The sequence below is a fragment of the Schistocerca piceifrons genome, chromosome 7 (genome assembly GCF_021461385.2).
Source record: "Schistocerca piceifrons isolate TAMUIC-IGC-003096 chromosome 7, iqSchPice1.1, whole genome shotgun sequence".
In the NCBI taxonomy this organism is placed as follows: Eukaryota; Metazoa; Arthropoda; class Insecta; order Orthoptera; family Acrididae; genus Schistocerca; species Schistocerca piceifrons.
In genome coordinates, this window is record NC_060144.1 from 336129607 (window position 1) to 336152724 (window position 23118).

A 23118-nucleotide genomic window follows, 5' to 3' on the forward strand; every position below is an offset into this window, starting at 1 on the left:
TCCTCTCCACAGCAGCCGTGATGTGAACCATCTGTCTTTTGTGCCACTTTTAACTTGTTCAGTCACATCAAATGTCAATAGGAAGAAAACTGGATCATGTCAAGAACTGAGAATTGAGGTAAACTTTACTATGAAGAAATCCATTGGTCTTACAAGTTTTGATAGGGGTTACAAATTTACGATGTAAAATTGGAGAAGATAAAATCGAAGTTCTGCTGTATACATTGCTTTAATCTATCCCTTTCCTTTCTAAATTTTCTAACTTATCTGCCTGCTTCGGGAATCTAACATTTCACACACTGACCCATAGACTGTCAGTCTCTTTTTTCCTGATGACATCCTCCTGAATAGTCCCCATTCAGAGATCCAAATGGGGGACTATTTTACCCAAGAGGATGTTATCCTTTAACCATACACTAGAGAAGAATGCCCTTTGGATAAATAACAGGTATAATTTCCTCTTACTTTTAGTTGTCTGAAGTACCAGCACAGCAGTGCCATGTTGGCTGACATTGCAAGGTCAGTTCAGTCAATCATCCAGACAGGAAGATAGGTAGGTATTTAAGTTACACAGTTAAAATTATTCTCAACCACTAACAGTTCATCTGCATTAACTATAGAGAATCCAACAATTCTGCTTCTTTGTTCAATACCTTCAGTAGCTAGAATTACGTCCCGCGATGGGGCCATGCTGTTAGCTCTGTAAACCTTGGTTGTGATGTAGAATTGCTGATGTAATATTTTTCTTTTGGCCTTCTTGCTACTGAAACAAGATTGTCCATCCATAAGTCCACTTTTGCGATGTCTTCCAGTTATTATTGAGGGCAAAAGACTCATTAAGAAAGGTAATCACTACCATCACAGACCATCACTGTTTCAAAGGGCTCTTCTAGAAGCTGTACTTTTTGTTCTTCCAGCTTCAATGCTTTGTGCTCTAACACTGTTTTTGCTTTTTACTGTTTCATGTGAAATTTATACTTATCTTATTTGATCACTGGAACTTCACTCGTGTACAAATGCTATCTTGTATCTTCTATTGGTCTCGTCTTGGGTCTACCGGGGAGGGGAGGGGGCAGGGGAAAGAGGGAAAGAGAGAGAGAGAGACTGATTACCAGACTATCAAAAAGGTTTATGGAAGACATAGAAGCAGATCATCCTGGGATCTAAGTTTCCTGAAGCCTGTCTACTGATCAGAATGTGTGTCAAGAACTCGGCATCTTTTCAGAAAATTTACTCACTTCCAATCTTTGTTTGCATTCCCCATTTCATTCTTTCACTTGCTTTAGTTTCCTTTGTCTACACTTCTCTGAAACACTCCAGAACTTCTGAGCTTCCTTGTCTATAAACAGAACACACAACTGTAAATAATTTTCATAGACACAGCAGCATAAAACAAGTTCATCTATTTCAATGTTAATTGGAATGAGACTTATTTTTAAATTTTCCTCCATCCCATATATTTGGCAACTTGTCTATTACTTTTCTCAGTTGAACAACATAAGAGTGCAAGACAACTGTAGGAAAAATACTTTGCTTGTTACTGATGTCATTTAGGCGAAAGTTTCTGCTGAACAATTGACAACAGCAGATGATAAAAATGGAGAGTGCAAATGGCTACAAAAGCATGGAAATTTAGGAAAGATGTGAACACTATAGATGTAAGCAATTTAAGTTTAAGCGTCTTACTAAAAAGTGGTATTATTTTGCAGCTTATCACAGATCATGAACTGTAGATTTACTTTCATTGAAGTTGGCAGATGTGGGGGGAAAAATGACAGAGGTACTTTTTCTGGAATGATGGAGGCTCTTTGACCCCAGAAGAGATCCATCCAAGTCTGTGGCCGAAGAACTACCCAAGGGGGAGGTGTGTGTGTGTGTGTGTGTGTGTGTGTGTGTGTGTGTGTGTGTGTGTGTGTGTGTGTTGAGAGAGAATGCTGCCAAGAGGACATGGAGGGGAGATGGAAGTCACAGTGGAGAGAAGTGAGGCAGAGCCCAACCAGTAAACCCACTTGAAGGCGGGCAGGAGACAACACAAAGCCACAAAAAGAATAAGAGTAGGAGGGGCGAGCAGGTGAGGAGTGGATAGTGATGGCACAGGAAACCAGGAGCTAGGACCGCCAAATCTAAAGGAGAGGGATCCCAGCATCAACCAGGAGACTATCAACAAGGGTACTGTTAAAGGCACCAGTGGCTAAAGGGACTACAATGGTGACCCGGGTCCAAGAAGAGCAGCATGGAAGGGACAGCTGGTCATGAACTTAACAACTATAGTCTGGTTGAGACAGAACTGATGCCCAGTAAAAGCGGAGAAGGGTCAAACGATTCATGCCACGAGAGGTGTTGGCAAGGAGGTGAACAACAAGGTGTCTGACATTGAGGCAGGGCTCTGGCTCCGGCTCAGGATGGACAGTAGCTTGGTGACAGAAATGCACTTGAGGGCAAAGAACAGAAAATTGTACAAGAGTGTATGTGGATGCGTGCTGTGTGGCTCCATGGAGCTGTCGTTCCACAGAGGTCGTGGTGTGGGAGCTAATCAAAAATTAGAAAGCATCCATATACAGAACAGGGATGACGGATGGTCCACTGGAGGCCCATTAGGAGCAATTAGAGAAAGGGCACTTAATACAGAGCCCCATGAAATGACTTTCTCCTAGGTCCGGTGAGAGCTGAAAACTGTGCCAACCCAGACAGTGAATGACTGGTGGGACAGGAAACGGCGAATAAAAATTGGGAGGCAGCCCCTGAAGACCTCACTAATGGTATGTATGGAGGATGTGATGATGCCAAGATGTGTTGTAGGCCTTTTGAAGGTAGAAGAATATTGTGACAAGACAGTGGCATTGAAAAATGGCCTGCCAAACAGTGGTTTCCAATTGAAGCAGATAATCAATCTGAGACTGTCCCTCCCAAAAGCAGCACTGGTAATAAGATAAAAGGTTTCGAGATTCAAGGACCCAACTGAACTGACAAGCTACCATCCATTCTAGTAACTTGCAGGGACCAGTGGTCAGGCTGACTGGCCAGTAACTATCAAGGAACGATGGAACCTTGCCAGACATACTGTCTCTCCATTGAGAGGGCAAAATTGTCTTGGAGCCAAATATGATTAAACACCTGGAGGAGATACAATCATTGTGGAGAAGTGAGGTGTTGAAACAACTAGTTATGGGTGGAATCAGGGCCAGGGGTTGAATCGTGGGAAGAAGAGAGGGCCAGAAGAAGCTTCCATTCAGTACAAGGTTCATTGTAGGATTCCACCTGACAAGGGGTAAAACATAAGTGGGAAGTTTCAGCCCACTGTTTCCAGAGAAGGAAGGCAGCTGGATAGGAAGCTGATAGTGATGCCATCACAAAATGGGTTGCGAGGTGTTCCATGAGAACTGATGGATCTGTACAAAGGCCACCAGCAAGGGTAAGGCCATGAATGGAAGACCGCCACTGACAACCTTGGAGGGTGAGGAGTAGCCCACACGTGACAGAGGGACAGAAGAATCTATAGAGGAGACGAAGTGTTCCCAACACACTCATTTGCTCTGTCTGATTTAGTTACTGGCTTTGGAACATAGACGTTTAAGGGTAATAAGACTGGCAGACGACATGGCCACTTCAGATTTTGCAAGGCGTGACAACAATTGTTGATAGCAGAGGCAATGGCCATGTTCCCCCACTGGGCTGTCTGTCTGCGAATGGGTCCCATCAAGTGGGCAGCAGTGCAAATTACCATATTGGGCACATCACATATGACTTCATCAATACAACCTGACAGGTGGAAACAACTTGAGAGGTATATAGAGACCAATCAGCATGAAGGGAAGCCCAGAGGGATAACCTGGTCACCAGGAGGCAGGAAGGGTACAAGAGAATCAACAGGAAGTGGTGACTATCACAGGTCATCATGTGGCAACCAGTGTAAGGAAGGAGAGGGGAAGAGAGTGAAAGAGCAATGGCAGAAAAACAGTGGGCTGAAACTTCCCACTTATGTTTTACCCCTTGTCAGGTGGAATCCTACAATGAACCTTGTACTGAATGGAAGCTTCTTCTGGCCCTCTCTTCTTCCCACGATTCAACCCCTGGCCCTGATTCCACCCATAACTAGTTGTTTCAACACCTCACTTCTCCACAATGCAGCACTAAAATGAGTAGGGAAAATGTCATTATGAAGGCACAGGCCATGGTCTGCAAGAAACTGGTCAATGAGGAGCCTCCAACAAGATGAAAAACACTCACTGCCTCACAGAGGATGATGGGCATTAAAATCTTGAAGGGCGAGAAAGTGTGGAGTGATTGAGCACCAGTAAAATGAGATTCTGGTAGACAAGCTGCCAAGAAACGGCAATAAGGGATTCCAACACTGGGAATTGATGGTACTATCCATTACAGTTCCACTGGAGAATCACTGAGCAGGTATCCAAATGGGAGGTGAATGGGCTAGAGACAATCATGCCACTGGGTCACCATCCTTTACCAATGATTACAGTATGACATCTTTAAGTAAGATGTCAGACTCAAGTTGTGAGGCGGGGGTGGCACATCTGAGTGCACTACTACTTCTCCTCCTCCTCTTTCATAGGTTGAGGAAAGCAGGACGCAAAGGGAGAGCAGGCTTCTGTTAGATCTGGAACCAAAAGAACGGGCGGCCTTGAGGTGCACAGACTGTGTCCTGTGGTTGAGTAGTTGTAGCAAGCATCCAGCCAGAGAGCTGCAAGGGGGGGGGGGGGGAGGGAGGGAGGGGGGTTGTCAGGTGTCCTGAGAAGGAGCTCAATCACCGACAGCACTGAAGGAGTGCAGTTCTATGGCCGGGGAGGGGGAGAGGCGAGGGGGATGGGAATGGGGTAAGGCAGAGGGAGGAGGTGAAAGCATGAAACACAGACGGAAGTAGAAGTCATCAACACAGCATTAGGTCTGTCAAATTTCTAACGAGCCTCAGTGTAAGAAATGCTCGTGGGACTTTTCTGCTGTACATCAGGAAGACACAAGAACCAGAAGCACCTTATGGGTGGTGGGACGTACAGCTTCACACCACACTAGTAACACCTAAGGTGCTGTTATTGTGGTTTTCCTTACGACCTTTCTGCACACACCAAGCAAAATGAACACCCCACCATTTCAGGTTTGCCCAGAGTTCATCAGTTTAAAGCATGAGGCCCCTATGAACAATAACTCCATGTACCATATTCAAAGACTGGTGAGGTGTAATGGTCACCAAGACATGGCCAAGATGATCACAAGCACAAAGAGCTGCAGACTGGCCAGCAGAAGAAACTTTAATCAACAGGGAACCCGATCACATCTTACCAAAGACTGCACTTCACCAAACTTGTCTTTGATATTTTCCACAAAAAATAATTTTCTGGCAGTGAATGTGCCCTCATCCATCCTAGTACAGACCAGTGAGCGGGGAAAGTGTTTCACCCCAAGCCAGTGAGCCTGGCCCTCCTCCTAGGGTCTAGCCAGGGAAAGGAAGGCCACAAGGTCATAAGAAGCAGTGTTCATGACCCATTACCAATTGAGATGACAGTAGGACATGCATGAAGTTCAAAGCATCCACCCTGTTACCACTCACTCTGATCAGATGCTCTCCCCAAGGGCACCACCCAGCCACAGCAAGAGCCATCTGACATGGCAGCTGTTCCTGTGAGATCTGATGCTCCGGAATGATAAGCAACCATTCATAGGCATAAATGAGGTGGTGACAGCTCAGGTAACAGAAATGTGATTCATGTGTTGTCAGGGGGCCCATCCAGATGGGTACGAACAGTTCCACCACATGCACTGGCTACACATGCTAGTGACCTAGCGGGGTTGAGGGGACTATGGCATAGAAGGAAAAGTGGTAGGAAGGGGTGAGATGAATCCACACTGTGGACACTAGGGAGGGAGTTCTTTCCCAAACAGCTCATACTAGGGATAGAGTTTAGAAGTGAAGGTCAAACCATGAGAGGAAACAAACATGCCGAAAAAGCAAGGGGAACAAAGCTGCAAGGAATACAGGAAACCCAGTGGATAACCAGTTCGATGTAAGTAAGAATACTGAGACGGGGGAAGGAGTAAGGACAGGGAGGGAGAGGCACAAGGAAGGGACTGCAGCCCAGGAAGAATTGGCTGCAATAGTTCAGGGCCCTATATGCGCCATGCAGGAACTCTTCAAAGAACTGTGAGCCCCACGAGGGTAGCAGATACCCACAGCATAGTTGGACTGAACCCGTTAGTGTCTGCTACAATGTAAGTGCCCCAGGGTGCACCCTGGGTGTTTGCCTCCTGACAGTTGACCTTTGTTTGAACGGTCAAGTCATGTCAGGTTGGATCCTGCATCTAGATTAAATGTAGCCTTACAATAAAGCTGCACACCTTCACCAAAAGTAAAGGGCTGGTGTTGCCCCTTGCTTTCAGCTGTTTGCAATACCAACAGAGCAAGATCACATTCACTATTGTTACGAAGTCAGAACAGTCAATCATCCAGACTGCTTCCCTCTTCAGGAACCACAAGTTCAGTCTGATTCTTCACAGATACCCATCTTACCTTAAGGTACATCCACCTGTAAAATAGCAGACATCAGTATACAGCCATGCAGAGTTTTAGGAAAATTAACACTGTCAGTTGGAACAGTTGCGCACAGTGTATATGCAATAGTATGAGATTCAGTATCCTGACAAATGCAGTCAAATGTTATGGCATTTGAAGTCAGTAGTACAGTACACAACATGACCTCAATTGGTAGAGAATGGGCTTTGTATAAGGCAGTCAGCTGTGTGGTGCTAGTATGCCTGTACATATCTTCCCTGCTAATAGAAACCAGAGAGCATTAGTGACAATGCGTATATGACAGGGACAGAATAAAAAATCTGGGCGAAGAAGGAAATTATCTGAGGCATCAAAACAGATACTTTCAGGCACAGCAAGGAGGAACACAAACCATTACTTTTCTCAATTTGTTGCTAAATTATAGCCGCCAGTATCTGCCAGATGTGTACGACAAATCTTATGCAAGAAATGACTGTAGAAACCACCTCTAACACCCAAACACTTTGGAGTTTGTTGAAAAACATGTTTCATGGACTTGAGAAGGATAAAGTGATGAGTAGTTTACTTTAGATGGTCTGGTTTGATTTCAGTATTACTGTCAAGATCTGAGAACAGAGCAGCAGGGAGAATGAGCAGAAATTTAGGTGGTGGAAGTGTTATGATTTGGGCACTGTTCTGCTAAGAGTAAATGACCCATTGCTTGAGTGAATACTACAATAAACTCCAGCATGTATACTAAGTTGCTAGAGAGAATAGATTACAAATTATGATGTCTGTGTTGGCTGAAGTCTAATGTTGCAAGGAGATAATGGATTTGTGCTGATTTCTGCACAACAGAAAAGTGCTTTGAAGAGAAAAATGTTGATATTTATGTCTTGCATGGCCTGCACATGGCTGGGATCTGAACCATGTGGAAAACTTTTGGAGAATATGCACAAGGTCCGTTTCACAATGGAAGGCAATGTGAGGCCATATGCGAGTTGAAAAGAGCAATAAAAGAGCACGAAATTCACTGCAACAACTACAAACCCTAGCTAAATCAATTCCGAAGTTTTGAGGTAATTAGGAAGAACAGAGGTTGGACAAAGTACTATCAATGCAATAACACAGCAGAGCAGTGAGTGCTTTTATACCAATTTCCATCCAGGAAATCTAACACCTTATTTTATTATTCATGATATGAAAGAAACGAATTCCAACATGACTTTTGTGTCTTACCTGTATCTACTACTTTCATAATAAATTCAATACACCTATGCTTCTCAGGTATATTACTTTCGTAGGAACCCTGCCTTTACACAAATTTCTGCAACTATAAGGCACACAAGTAACCCCACCACAGCAAAGTCCATAGTTCATGGGGAATCTCATGTCAGTAGGACATAATGTAGTAGTTATGTGAAGGGTCCCACTTTTTGTTTAACATTCTGTTAAGAAAAGAATCACTAAGGTGACTACCAAGTTTCCAAAAATACATTTGCATCTTGTAACATATATTTTTGCATGCATTTTCAGTATTTTCCTCTAAATGACACGGTTTTCAGTAGGCACTAAGAGTTTTAAAAATTAAATCCATTGCAAGGATGAGTACAGAATGCTGTTAACAACTGGTATCAAATGTATCTACTTTGCTCTTTAAAATTTGATGCAAACAGCACTCTGCAGAGAATTACAAGGATTTCCCATCCATGTCCCAATCGCATCTCCAGTAACTTGCAAATTAAAGCAATTTCAACTTAAATCGCAGATTTACTAGTGATTAAACTATGGCAAATGTAATGCACATGAACTTGGCACTAGATGTCTCTCTGAACAATGGCTGTTTACGTGAGGCTTGAGCAAATGGGATTGCATTACTACCTGCTAAATCTCATGTTAGTGTGAGTGGACAACATCCATTGTGTTTTCCAGAAACTGCCTCCCCTGGCACCAACAGTGATTGTCACTGTTACGATGAGGGGAAAAATGTCAGCCTTTGAGGCATCAGAGTGGGTCAGCAATTGCACAAGCTTACTCCACAGGCTTCCCTATCACAATGCCTGGTGTTCCAGCAACTGATACAGCCTCAAAACATGGTAACCCCACATCTGAGAAGGTGGACACCTAGCTGGCATTCTTGATGGGGCTGATACCTGAAAGAAGACTTATTACAATTTATCTAAATAGTATTGACTAATTGAGTCAATAGCCAATAGTCAACCCACTGAAGAATTGTTCCCGTTGTAATAAGTTTCTTTATCAATGCTTCGTCTACCATGATAAGTTGTATGTTCATGTGTAACTTTGGAGTAGCAATTGATGAAACAAATATTTATTTTTGGAAGTTATTTATTCAAATGACAAAAATGACTTATTACTGGCCACAAAGAATGCAAATTACTTCTGATATGATTGAACCCCTTCATATTCTACCAAACAATTACTAAACACTTGATGATGGATGAAACGAAATATCTAATTTTTGCTTCCAAAGACACACATTGGAAGACAGGTGGGTTACTGAATAATATTGCCTTTACAAATGAACACTGATCTGATGAACTGGTACCAGTCTCCCAAGTTACAGTGATACACAAAAGACATGTATTCCTTAATTTAAAAGCTTTTACCTCACGAACAGTTCATTCTCTCCTTGCCATGCTACTGCTGAACAGACTGTCTGCCTGAAGTTTAAGCACCCATGGTCAGGAGGGGGACACAAATTGGAAATTCCAAGATTATATATAATACTTACATAGATTTTATTGAACACAACAAATACACCTTTAAAACAAAGTGTGTAAGTAGAAATATAATGGTTTCCATTATAGTAAATAAAAAATACTTGCAGACACTGCAAGGCATCACCATCTCTATCACACACACAGAGTCAGCTGGTGTCATGTTCCACAGATCTTCTATACCACAGCACAAAGCAAAATTTAGTAACGGTATTTTGTTGAATAGTCTTTTGGTGACACTACAAGACCTCTCCCTTTCCTTGCACCACGATACACTGTTTCTATTATATCAATCATCTCCTGCTTATCTTCCAGTGGCCAATTTATTTTATTGTTGTTACCAGTGCCCAGATCAATCATTATATGTTTGTTCCGGAAGAAGAACATTACTGTACATGGATCATACAGTTCATACCTGCAAAAAAGAACAGGAGATCTCAGTTTGTCCATATCCTTTTACTTTTATCATGGAAATTAAGTTATCAGATGTGCTATAAAATGTAGTGGTTATTATTAAATTAACCATTTGTAGTAATGTAATTCATAAGTTCCACTGTCCTGATGATATGTAACAATGCCTGTTATAAGGTCAGCAAATAAAAATCTATTTAAAATGTGAATCATGGAAGGTGCTGAAACTTAAGCTTTCTGAGAATCACCAAGTTGATAGAAAATGCCTTTGAGTACCTTATGACTTGTTTCATTTCCAAATAAGGCTGACATTCTATTTTTCTTTGTTTTTCACTACTAAATTGTGTGTGAATAATAATAATAAAGTTGCGGCTGCCACTGCACAGTGCATTGTGCTACCACTGTGTTCAAATCTGTACTCCACAACGGCACTTTGTATGTTGCTGCACTCCACTGAGTCCCGTACTGCTTTAGTCTGCTATCTATGTCTTTGCTGGGCCACTACTTGCATAATGAACAGTTTTTAGATAGCAAAGTATATGACAGCTGATGTAAGAATGTGTGGTTTGAGGGTGAATACCTTTTGCCTCTTTACATAAAAAGCAAACCAGATAAGTATGGCATCAATTTGTGTGTGATGCTTCAACCAGATATGTACTAGAGGAGGAAGAGAATGCTGAAAGAAGCGGCACAGGAGTCAGGTGTTACGGTACTTTAGAACAGACTACTGGTGAACTATTATACATCACCTGCAGGGTTTGAGTATCAGAGCACAAGACATTGGGAAGCAAGTGCCTAACAGAAAAGCTCTTTCTATGTACAGTTGTAAAGCCAAGAATAAAAAAAAGACAGTTTTCAGATGGGAACATCTGCCCTGTTTAAAACAGAGAGGAACAAAGGCTGTTTTATATTTTCAACATGCCACACTGCTTGCAGAACAGAGGGAACTATCAACTCACAAGGAGACGGGGGAAGGGCATGCGGCACTGACTAAATCAAAGCCAGGTGTGGTTCTGAATTAAAGAAGTCACAAAACGTGAGTGTATAAATGAGACCAAATGACTGCTTATTATCCTTTCATAAGGATGCAGTTCAAACAATGGAAAATATTGATCTTTTACTTGTTTACAGTGAGCATAAAAAATGTGTTTGTATCTTGAATGGAATATTATCAAAAGAAAATTGTACCTCTCCTGTCTGACACACTTAGATAATTCTTTTGCATAAAGAGACAATATATGTGCAGAAATTCTCTCCCAGGTCTTGGATCAAGCAAATTTAATGACTGACATTTTTCTGAGAAGATTCCACCAACAGAGAAACAAAACTGCACTCAGCATGTGTTTGCAAAGTGTGTTGATGCCAGTACGAACCAGAAGATGGAAAAAATATTTTGGTGGTGCCCAAATTGTGATGTTGCTCTTAGTATGCCCGAGTTTAATAGATGTCAATGTTCCAAATGGAACATCAAACAATTGTGGTATTCACAGTTAAAAAAAAAAAAGGCAGTCAAGCTGCCCCATCCAGGATGACTGAGGCCGGTCTCAAATGCGTAACCATCATTTATCGTAGTACAAAAAAAGTATGATATAAAATGTTACTCATATGCTGACCTTTTTCTTTCTGTGACTATGTAAAAAAATCATGTTTACTGTACCTCTCTCAAGTCTACCTGGGCTGCAGTGCTAGGGCAATGTAACCTCTGAGGAAAGACTTGAGAAATACAATTTTGTTTATGGGCTCAATGTCTCAGTTACATGGTGAACAATTTACCTTTGTTTCATTCCACTAAATATAATGCAGAAGTTTTGATACAGGAAGTTCCCAATTGTCTGGGTTAATGGGGACCCAAGGCAGCTTGGATAACTGAAAACACGAATAACCAAAACTATTCATTTTTACCGGAAACTGATTTTGACTATATTTATAAAACATGCTACATGTCACATCTGGAAGCCCACTGGAATTAGGTATGCATTACTTGCTTGTCATTATGCAACTGATCAATTCTTTCCAGTATCTCAGTGTGCATGATAATGAGTTCCTCAATCACCTTGTTTATATTCTCCTCTATCTAACCCACTTCATCACTTACCTACTTAAATTCTGGTTTGTAGGCATTACTATTTAAGTACTCAGATACATTTCTCATTTACATGTTCACAACCAGAAATTTGTTTCACAATATCAGTCAGAGGAGCAACATCAGACTCCTCACTACAACCTTAACATTGAATTTTAAGAACAACTATTCACAATTTTAAGAACTGCTGTACCATCTGTTTACTCCCTGTTATCTACACAGTTTTAACTAAAGTCGCGACAAATTGCATCTATGCTCTTTTAGAAGATGCACAACCCATTTAACAAGCCGGATTCCCCTGTGTATCACAATTAACCATAGTGTAAAGTAATTAGAAGAGCCAGTTAACATGAAATGCCACTATCCACAGCTTTTACAGATTTTGAAAGACTTGATTTGAACTGTGAGTTATTCGTATCATGACATATTGCTGTGAAACTGATTTTGAATGAGTTTTTCAAAAGAAAATTACGAATGGATCTGAGATACAGAAAGGCCAATCAGTTTCACTAAGGTAAGAAAAACGCGAAGACATAACAGCAATAACAAGAATTCTGGAAGTTGTGGAAAGGACAAAGGCTCTGAAAAGGAAACTGGCATGACATATTGCACAAAGAAATGACAGAAGATAGTACTATAATGGAGTCTCAGAGGAAAGACCAAGAATACAAGGCAGCCCATCAGACTGTTGGATAAACTACTAAAGAAAGTCGCAGTAGTGAACTGGCGGATGAAGGAGACAGACGAACATCACGGAAAAAGCCACTCAATCTGTTAGCTTAAGTATAATGGGGACACCCCTGAATCAGTCTTAAGGCAGGCAAATTTACCTGAAGAAACTTAAGGAAGTCTAATGAACCCAGGAAGCTGCCCATCACACAAGAAATACTTGAGTTTTTCACTGGTCTGCAATCTTAACAAGTATGAATACTACAAGGAGACCATGCTTTACAACTGATTTATTTAATCAATACACAAACATTACACAAAGCCCTAACAAACTCCATTCAGGGACACTATTGTGTTGAGTGTCTCTCCCAAAAATCACAAAATCTTAATTTTTCAGTACAGGACACACATTCCTTCATTAATGGACACAAGGAAAAAGTGGTGAAATTCAAGCACATAAATCTTTCTTGCCATGGATCACTTGCTAATTGAGTCTGATGCAGCATGTCTTCTCCAACACACTGTTCATGGTGGGTTGTTGAGTGCAGGTCTCCCAATGATTCAGAAAAGCATCATCTCCAAGATAAGATAAATAGTGCAAAAATGATTTATTTTGTGATTTGTGTGAGGAGCTACAACATAGTTTAACATGTATTATTGTAGCTCTGCCACAAGCCACACAGAAAGCTGAAACTATCTCCAACAGAAACAAAGCTGCTGTGAAAGTTGATCTTTAAACAAATATCCCAACTACCCCTCAGCTGGAACTGTGTGGCAGTGAAACAAATGCAAATTGTTGCACTACTGTCTATGCTGCTATATTTTTCTGTTATTCACTATAACTTTTTGCATCCTTAATGTTAAATATGACAAACTAGGCACCTGTAATAACGACCGAAAACATTTAAGCTTTTCTAGTAGTGTCATTATCTATAGTATCAAATACTTTGGATGCACTGCAAAATACAGGGTGTATGTAAAGTCCGGGAACACTTTCCATTATTTATTGCACAAGAACTACACATTGTACAGATGTCATATATTGCATTTTGAAGAGAAACTCTGAAAGCTTTTTTTCTTTTTTTACAAACATTGGATATGTGAACTATGAGTGACCCAGCAGCCTTCAATAAGGTAATCTAATTCTTGCCATACCTGTCCCAGCATGCACTGTCGACTATGACAGTCGCTTCCCGTATCCTCTCCTGGAGCTCTGCTACATCACATGGTAGAGGCAGTAGATACACCAGATCTTTAAAGTGTCCCCACAGAAAAAAGTAACACAAGAGTGAGATCCGGTGATCGGGGAGGCCATTTCATGAACTCCCACACACAAAGCTCGCACCGCACCTGAATTCACCAGGTTTGTGACTAGTGCTGACTATTGGAAAATTATCAAACTACGCTGTGGCAGTATATATGAAAAAACTTTCAGGGTTTTTCTTCATAATGACTTATGTATGGTATCCATACAATGTTTGGTTCTTGTGCAATAAATAGTTGGAAGTGTTCCCGGACTTTACATACACCCTGTACATCAGCTGGTGAGCTGCTTAAACGCGTAAATAGGATTTTCAGTCAAGCAATCCTGAAACTAAGTATGATGCACTGATTAAAAGTGACACTGCTATTTCGGTTATTACTTTCTTGAATATTTTGGAAAACCACCAATGCTGGAGTTCCTTGCTTTTTCTAGTCCTCTTTTAAATCAATAAAAGATATGATTACTTTCAGCTGTGGAATTCAATTTTCTTTACGGAAAGCTAGGCATTATACCTACCACACATTTTGATGAATAAAGTGTGGAGGTTAAGGCATAGTTTTCTCAATATATTTTCATGATATTCTGGACACTTCAAATACTTTGTGGGCTAAATTCTAGAAAACAAGCAATCCCAGTCATGGCAGTTTTCCTCTACACTACAAAAGGTAGCACTGTGCCAGTTTCACATAGCTAATGGATGTTATTTGATGACGTTCATAGAATATTCATTATTGTGTTGGCCCATGAGAGGTTGCCTTAAATTGCTACCACCGTAATTTTCAAAATTCCTTTCACAAGGTTTTGAATAATGCAGAGTTTATTTTGAGAAAGCAGTGTAGAAGACTACTGCTAATACCTATATTGATTTATTCATTTGCATTCAAACCAATGTCTTGCAACTAGTATTAATGGTCTGGTAACTAATTCTTTCCTAATTCTAACTAATTCTTTAACAGTGCCAATGCAAGAAAGGAAGACCACTATAGGGGCACACAATGAAATTCAATGTGTGTCTGTAACAAGTGTACTGTTGAAAATGTTCTGAAATTCAGAGGATTTCATCTGGAATTTACATTCAATTTCATCGTAAGTGCTCCCTAATGACCCTCCCTTTGCTCTCCCTTGAATAATTTCTTACTATGTAACCCTAAATTCTGTGTCTTGTCTAAAATTACTTATCTGAGAGCTGGGCTACAGTCTAGATCAGAGCCAGCATCAGGTCTTATTTACTGCTGATAGGTTGACAATGTGTCAGTTCTGCATAGCCAATGGGACATTTCTTTAACATAACCACTGAGAGGTGAGAACAATGGCAATGTGTTTCTAGTGTCGAAATTGAAATCATTGTGTTGTTTTTTGTATTAGTGAGTTTTGAAAGAACCTTTTTCTGATGAAAGTGAGTGCTACACACTAGGCTGATTTCAGTGATTTGGTTCTGCACGGCAATGTCACAGTACATGTCAAAGGTTTAATTGCAGAGATACAAAAATGTATCAAATGTGGTGGTGAAACGACAGAGTCAATGATCTGTATGGGTGGAATCATCTGGAAGTGCAGCAAAAGCCACCACTTTGGCTTAAAAAGTTTTTATTCACAAAATCATGGGAGAATGTAGGTGAATCAATGTTTATTATTAATAATTAAAAAACCATTGATCCACCTACCACCTAAATGATTAAATTAAAAAAAAAACATTGATCCACTTGGTGTGCTTGCTCAAGTCAATTGTGTAGCAACACAAAATATTTCACTGCTTTTTTGTGTATATCATGGGTTGTGACACTGTCTTTGGTTTGCAGATACAAACACAGTTTAGGTAACTGTTGACTCAAACAAAGAGTAAATAAATTTATGATTCTTATTTACATCAATGTTTCATGCTTTTGTCCAAATGTATTACTTTGAAACAATTTGTCTACCTACTGTTCTCTCACTGGCTGAGTAACACAAACAGCTGACACACCTTTGTTTGCACCCATCGTATCACACAGTAAGTGCTGACAATATTCTTGCATGAAACACAAAAGTATGCCTCTGGCCCCATTCCAGATTTTTGCCGAGTGTTGGATGTAATTGTAATATTAATTTGTCTTGATGCTGACATCACATTAATTTGGATGATTAGGCTCACTTTAGAGTGAGAAAGTGTTGAGCTTTCCTTGTCACTTTCACCACATCTCTTGGGTTCAACTGCTAGGTTTGCAATTTGTCAGGTCTACCTGTCCAATTTATCTAGCAGTAAGGGAATTATCTGATGATTTCCTTTCTTGTGCATCTTTCCTCTTTTGTTCATAGAGTAAATAATGAATAGCCACAACAGAGAGCTGGTGCACTGAATGCCAAGTTGGTAGCTAGCTGTGTTTTAGCATGCCACCCAGTACCAGCTTACGTTATCAACTGAATGTAATACGAGGGTTGGAACTTAAATAGTAGCAACTATTTATTTACAACCGATACAAAAGAGTTACATGTTTGCACCTGTTACTGTCCTTCAAAGCAGTCACCAGCGTTGTGTAGAACCCGTTGCCAGCAATGTGAAAGGCGTAGTATACTGTTTGCAGAGCCTGTTTTCTTGATGGTGCTAATGGAGTGGTCTAAAGTTATGGTGATTCTTGTGTATGACTGTGATGGCATTATCCTAATGCATTACATTCCTCCGTGGCATCACCTGCGACCAGCTTTGCAAAAGCTGGCGGCATCACATTCTGCATAACAATACGCAGGCGCATACAGGGCAAGCTATGGCCGCTCTGTTTGGTCGATTGGGCTAAAGTACTGTACCATCCAATTCACTCCCTGGACGTAAGTCCTTGTGATTGATTTGATTCTGAAGATGAAGGAACCACTTCGTGGCATTCGCTTCAGAACTGTTTCAGAGATCTGACAGGCAGCAGACCGCTCCATTCGCACCATCAACAGAACAGGCTCTGTTAACGGTATACTACGCCTTCTACATTGCTGGCAACAGGTTCTGCGCAATGCTGATGACTACTTTGAAGGACAGGAACAGGTGCAAACAAGTAACTCTTGTATCGGTTGTGAGTAAATAGTTGCCACTATTTTACATTCCAACCCTCATATTTGAAGTATCATTGCAATAAAAGAGGCATTCAATACAAGATTTTGATGGAGTTAAGCAATGGGAGGAGACAAAGTTCCTTAGTTCCAACCACTCAGTTCTGAATACATTACTGTAGAAACCAGAAGCCTAAAGGAGTATGATAAAGACATCGCTATTTTTGAAACAGATTTTGTTACATTGTTTCACAACACTATTTACACAAAATTACTAAAAACTGCCAACACTTTACTTATGTTGATTCTTTTTTGTTGAACTTACATTTTATTGAAGTCAGGAACCTTTGTTATATCTACCAGGTATATAACTGCAAAGTTTTTCACTTTTTCTGCTATACTGTACAATACTTCATCCATTTTCATACAAGATGGATCCCAGTCATGGCCGAAACGTATTACCTGTTGAAATAATTACATTATACATTTGGAAAGTAAAAAGCAACTGTTCTACGAATCATAATGCAGCTTTAGATATCAGTAATTATGTAAATACCCAAGTTTTCAACATGGCTACATACTCTAGGAGAGCTTTCTAATTTTGTAATAAATGGATTTACTATTATTTTCTTACTCCAAGGTGCACCAAGCAAAACATACATGTAACAAATACTGATAGACTGATGACTGCATTAAGCACAAACTGGTAAGCTTAACAAAGAATGAAGCTAAAAAATCACATAGGATTCCATCTGCATAAAGCTAGTCTCGGTATTATACATCCACATCCAGAATTCCAGATACAGTATAACATTAACATATGAAGCTTGTACATCAGATATTTCACCTGTGTAACTTTTTGTAAATTTTTATCTCTAATTCAGCTCTCCCCTAAGTAAACTAAATGCTTTAAAATGACCCCCTCAAATCACAACCAAATAACTTCACAGAAATATCACATTTCAGAATTACAATGGAACTGCACAAGTCTTACAAGCTAGGCCTACTGCTAGCCGTCACTCACTTTTGGGCACTGAAACTAGTGAAAGAATTATTAAGTTGTCACACTGACAGTTATGGAGGATGTTACTTTTCAGATTAATTATTTGAATAATACATTGCTGACACAGTATGAAAATATGGAATTCACTCATTTGATAACATTGCAACCTCCACAAACTTCAAACTGAAGATTTAAAAGGACTTCCTTCTTAAAACATCAAGTTTCAATTACTCTCATAAAGCAATGTACCAATTTTTTTGACCTATAAGTAATTCCTGACTTTTTATAACTGTTGAATTATGACACAAACTTCATTTTTAAAATTTAACTATATACTTATTGTATTTCTGTGCCACTGACAATAGCCTTCAGAGAGGCCTTCAACGACATAATGTGTAAAACTTGTTTGAACAGTAACAAGATATCAATGTCGCATATCACTATCCCACATTCGGGTGAAGAAATCTCACGAACGTTTACCACCTATTGTGATTATCCCAGTCTATAGATGCTTTCTCTAACTGCGTAAATTCCCTCAGTTTCTTGATGCGATAATCTTTTTAGTTAGATAAGATGAAAACAATTTACTTGCAAGCTCTCTGATGCCTTAATATCTGAGCTTCACTATGAGAATATGTGAACTGCACTTTCAAATGCTTTTGGTAAGACACTGAAAATACCAGTTGGCAATATTTAATCATTTAAATTTTGTATAATCTGATACGTAAACTGGAAAGCCATGTGTTCTGTGGAGACCCCCTTTTTATATTCAAACTGAACTTGTCTAAGAAACTTATTTTGTGAGACTGATTATGGCTCTCATGTACCCATCTTTTCTATTACCTTCAAGGTACAAGATAGACTTGTCAATAGTTATTAATATGTGTCTTACATTACAAATCTCAGGCTGGAATAACAGCAATATTATGAAAAGGATAGGCTGCTACTTATCACATAGAGAAGGCAATCCCCAAGGCACAGAGTCGCAGACAAGCACAATGAGAAGACTACAAACCATTTATGCTTTCAGCCAAAAGGCATCCTTGAGAAACAGCAGGTCTTGTGTGTGTGTGTGTGTGTGTGTGTGTGTGTGTGTGTGTGTGTGTGTGTGTGTGTGTATGTGTGTGTGTGCGCTGATTTATCTGTATGTATGGTATTTTGGAGGGTCGACAGAAGCGTCCGAACCCACGCGTCCGCTTTGAGCCATGACGTAAGGGTGTTGTCGTGTGTGACGTCATGACGGCGCAGAGTTTGGTTTGAGTGTGGCTGTCTCCAGTTCTGTTTTATCTTATTTTATTTACTTTTCTGATTTTTTTAAAATTTAAAAACACTTATTACTTATTTTAATTATCTGTTTCCTCGAATTTCTGTTTTAGTTTATTATATTTATCTTTCTGATCTGTTCGTTCTATCCCGTGAGATTTTTTTTTAAAAAAGACAAAAAACACTAATAAGCTTCTGAAGCATCTTTATCTTCTATGGGTTGCAGGGGTTACGACCGCTGGGGAGGTGGGTGGGTATTCATGCATGGCTGTCTTCACTTACACGTTTTAGCTACGCAAGGCGTCTAAATTTGTTTATATTTAGATTGCCCCCCACCCAAAACACCCCATTTCCCGCGCTTGTCCCGTTAGTGTCAATAGGTTTCTTGTGGAAAGTGTGCGTGTGTGTTTGTTTTTGTTTCCGCCATATTTGTGACGTCATGGGTCAAAGCAGACGGGCGGGATCGGACGCTTCCGTATTTCCTTGAAAACAAACTCTTCCAGGGCACACAGCATGGTTTTTGCAAGGGAAAGTCAACAGTTACAGTGGTATTGGTCTTAATCACGAAGATAAGGAAGGTGTTTGAAGATAAAGAGTGTGGCATTGACACTCTGCGATCTGCGAAAGGTGTTAGTTTGCATCTCACACAAGACACTGATTAATATGCTTAAGTGTTATGGCATTGAAGGTGTGGCCAAGCTACTCTTCAATCCTATCTTGAAAACTGAAGACAAATAGTATCAGTCCATGGAGCAACCCCCCAAGAGCAAAAATTGGAGTAGGGTGCACCCCAGGGATCCATCATAGGACCTCTACTGTTCCTTATCTATGTCAATAATATAGGTTGTACCTACAACGTTCTTCAGATTTCTGATGATACCACTCTTTGCCAAGGGGTAAACAGCTCAACAAGCTCTGTTGGCAGCAGATGTTCTGTTGGAAAGCATTAAAATGTGTTTCATCGGAAATAAAATGAATTGAGAAAAAACACATGATATGCAGTTTCAGCAACGTTGGCTGCCAGGATAACATGGAGGCTGTCTAACTACTAGGCTTCATGACAGACAGCAAACTGACAATGAACAAGCACACAGATTATTTGTGTTCCAAGCTCTCTCGTGTTTTATACCTGCTACGAAAACTAAAAGGCACATTAACTGACCAATACCTACTAACGGTTTATTATGCACTCTTTCGTAGCCATAATAATTACAGTCTGCTGTTATGGGGACACTCTGCAGGTTATAAGGTGTTAATGCTAAAAAAATTGTCAGGATCATTACATCAAATAAAACACAGGAGTACTGCAAACCTATATTTACCAGGTTAGGGATAATGACAGTACTCAGCCAATATGTGTTTCTATGCATCAGCAGTGTAGCCTAAAGGAAAACCAAGGTGATTTCAGCATGAGGCAAGACATTCATAATCATGACACCTACAACATAAAGAACATTGAAGTATCAAGTTGTTGACTGACTGGAACCCAAGACAGTTTTCCAGTGGTTGCCCTAAAAATATTCAATACATAATACACTGGACCGAGAAGTGCATCTCTGCCACTAGGGCTGTTCAAAAGGACAACTGCACAGGACTTGAAAGAACACCCATTATATTCTACTGGAGAATTTTTCAATATTGACCGAAGTGAATGGACAAAATAATATTGTCTTAATGTGTTGTATCTGAACTTACTGTGAATACACACTGAACATTGTAACCAAATCTTATATATGTAACCCTAACAGGTCTGTCCAATCACGACTGGTAAATGACACAAACCTAGTAATAGCACTAGTCGCTAATAAATAGCTATTGGACTATCCGGATAACATGAAAAACAGAAAATTATAGCATTCAAAGGAATTCCTGCTGGTGAGTTCCAGCGTGCATTAAAATGAACATCGGTCTCTGTATGTAATTTGCCGTCACGTTACAGGTAAAAGAAATGGAACCACAGTGCTTCATGGGGTCACGGAGAAATTCAAGAAGGTTAAGTAACTACTGAAGGGCACCGGAATAGTTTTCAGTTTGTGAACTTCACGTAATCAATGCATGTAATTATCTTATGACCCATTAGTGACAACTACAAAATGGTACTGTTACGGTTGACGGATGGTCGCAATTAACATCGGGAGTTGTTTGCGTATGTCTGTCCCATAGTTTTTGACGTTGCGCATAAAATATTAATCAGAAACGTAAACGTGGGATGGTCGGGAATGAAAGCACCACACGAGATACTGGAGGGAACACTCCCACAGCGTCAAACATGGGATGCCAAATTGCCTTGCAACGACTAAGTTACGCTTAACTGCACTTAAGTAAGATCTCCGTACAGTTTGCAGACAGTTATAACTGCCAGAAGCATGCAACAATTCTTCTTATAGCTACCAAACAAGGTGACAAACTATACACACAATAAGCACGTTTTCGACAGCACGAAAATCTACAGAAATCTATCGTTTACAGTTTTAACAAAAAATTAATAAACAAGTTTATAAACACCGCGGTTAAAGTCTCCGAAGAAACTCTCATTCCTAGCCTGCATGATATTTTCACGGCTGAGTACTATAAAGATGTAGCGTACTGCACAGATCAATTCAAACATTTCTATTTTACACACTTGTGTAACAACTATACGTACGTACCACAACTCTATCTTCCTCTGATAAGATGGCCTGGTCTACCTGCCATCCATTATGAAGATGTCCTAACATATAAGACATTTTCCTTTTGTGATTATCTGTTACCGCTAATAAGAATAAAAATATCTTACACACGCTCGCACTTATTGAAAACTGAAGCAAAGTTTCAAACGACACAACAGCACTAGGTACCCAGAAACCTTTCCGCAAGAAATTAGATATATTTGTTCACCTCTCTACGCTCTCTCGCGAATTCTCTAGAACATCGTACAAAGTTGATACTAAACACACACAAATATCGTTGACGTAAGACATTTGACAACGCTTTCGTCACAGATATCAGGCGCTCTTAGCACCCAGAGATCATTGTTAGCACCATAGAGTAGAAATATAACACCAAAGATCAAGCACGTAACATACTTTTCAAAGACGAGGCCAATTCAGACGTACCTTATGCCATCCGCTTTGCCTAGTACTTAACAGTGATAGTGTAGTTATTGCTTACCATCCGCGATATAAAAGTCAATGTATACATACCATAAATGAGGAACTAAAAACGATAAAGTTTATTAATGGCCAAACAAACTTTATAGCGTATGTTCAGTTTTGTGTGGTAAAGTGGGGAGAAGAGAAACAAAATTTCAAAACTACGACATTTATTTTCCATCGAAAATATATAAATAATTGGCCCCCCACCCCAATCCCAACCAAGATGCAATGGAATGTTAAAATAGTATCAATGTAGAAGACTTAGGATACGAGAAAAACGAATAGTGACGTTCGTGATATCTTTAGTGTTTATAGTCAGTCTGTCTATTGTTAGACATCCACTCATCGATGTGCTCTATACTAGTTCGTAATTCCATTGTAGCCTGAATATACACTGAAGAGCTAAAGTAATTGATACACCTGCCTAATATCGTGTAGGGCCTCTGCGAGCAAGTACAAGTGTTGCAACATGACGTGACATGGATTCAACTAGTGTCTGAAGTAATGCTGGAGGTAACTGACACCATAAATCCTTCAGGATTGTCCATAAATCCGAAATAATATCAGGAGGTCGAGATCTTCTCTGAACAGCATGTTGTAAGGCATCCCAGATATGCTCTGTGATGCTCATGTCTGGGGGGGGGGGGGTTGGTAGCCAGTGGAAGTATTTAAACTCAGGAGAGTGTTCCATGAGCCACCCTGTAGCAATTCGTGTTGTCCTGCTGGAATTGTTCACATCTGTCGGAATGCACAATGGACATGAATGGATGGACGTGATCAGATGGGATGCTTACATACATGTCACCTTTCAAGGTCGTATCTAGACGTATAAGGGGTCCCTTATCATTCCAACTGCACATGCCCCATGCCATTATAGAGCTTTCACCAGCTTGAATAGTCCCCTGCTGACATTCAGGGTCCGTGGATTCATGAGTTTGCCTCCATACCCTTACATGTCCATCCGCTCGATACAATTTGAAACGAGACTCATCCAACCTGGCAACATGTTTCCAGTCATCAACAGACCAATGTC

The 23118-nt window shown here is 40.2% G+C and overlaps 1 protein-coding gene across 1 annotated transcript; it reads right to left on the bottom strand.

The window, feature by feature from the left end:
- Positions 1-9245: 9245 nt before the first annotated feature.
- LOC124805096 (thioredoxin-like protein 4A) lies at positions 9246-21947 on the bottom strand. Its single transcript, XM_047265537.1, has 3 exons — positions 21600-21947; positions 17011-17147; positions 9246-9658 (listed from the first exon to the last, which is right to left on the bottom strand). Exons 1-3 carry the CDS (start codon positions 21675-21677, stop codon positions 9445-9447), a joined length of 429 nt encoding a protein of 142 aa, XP_047121493.1. The 5' UTR covers positions 21678-21947; the 3' UTR covers positions 9246-9444.
- Between the last annotated feature and the right edge of the window lie 1171 nt (positions 21948-23118).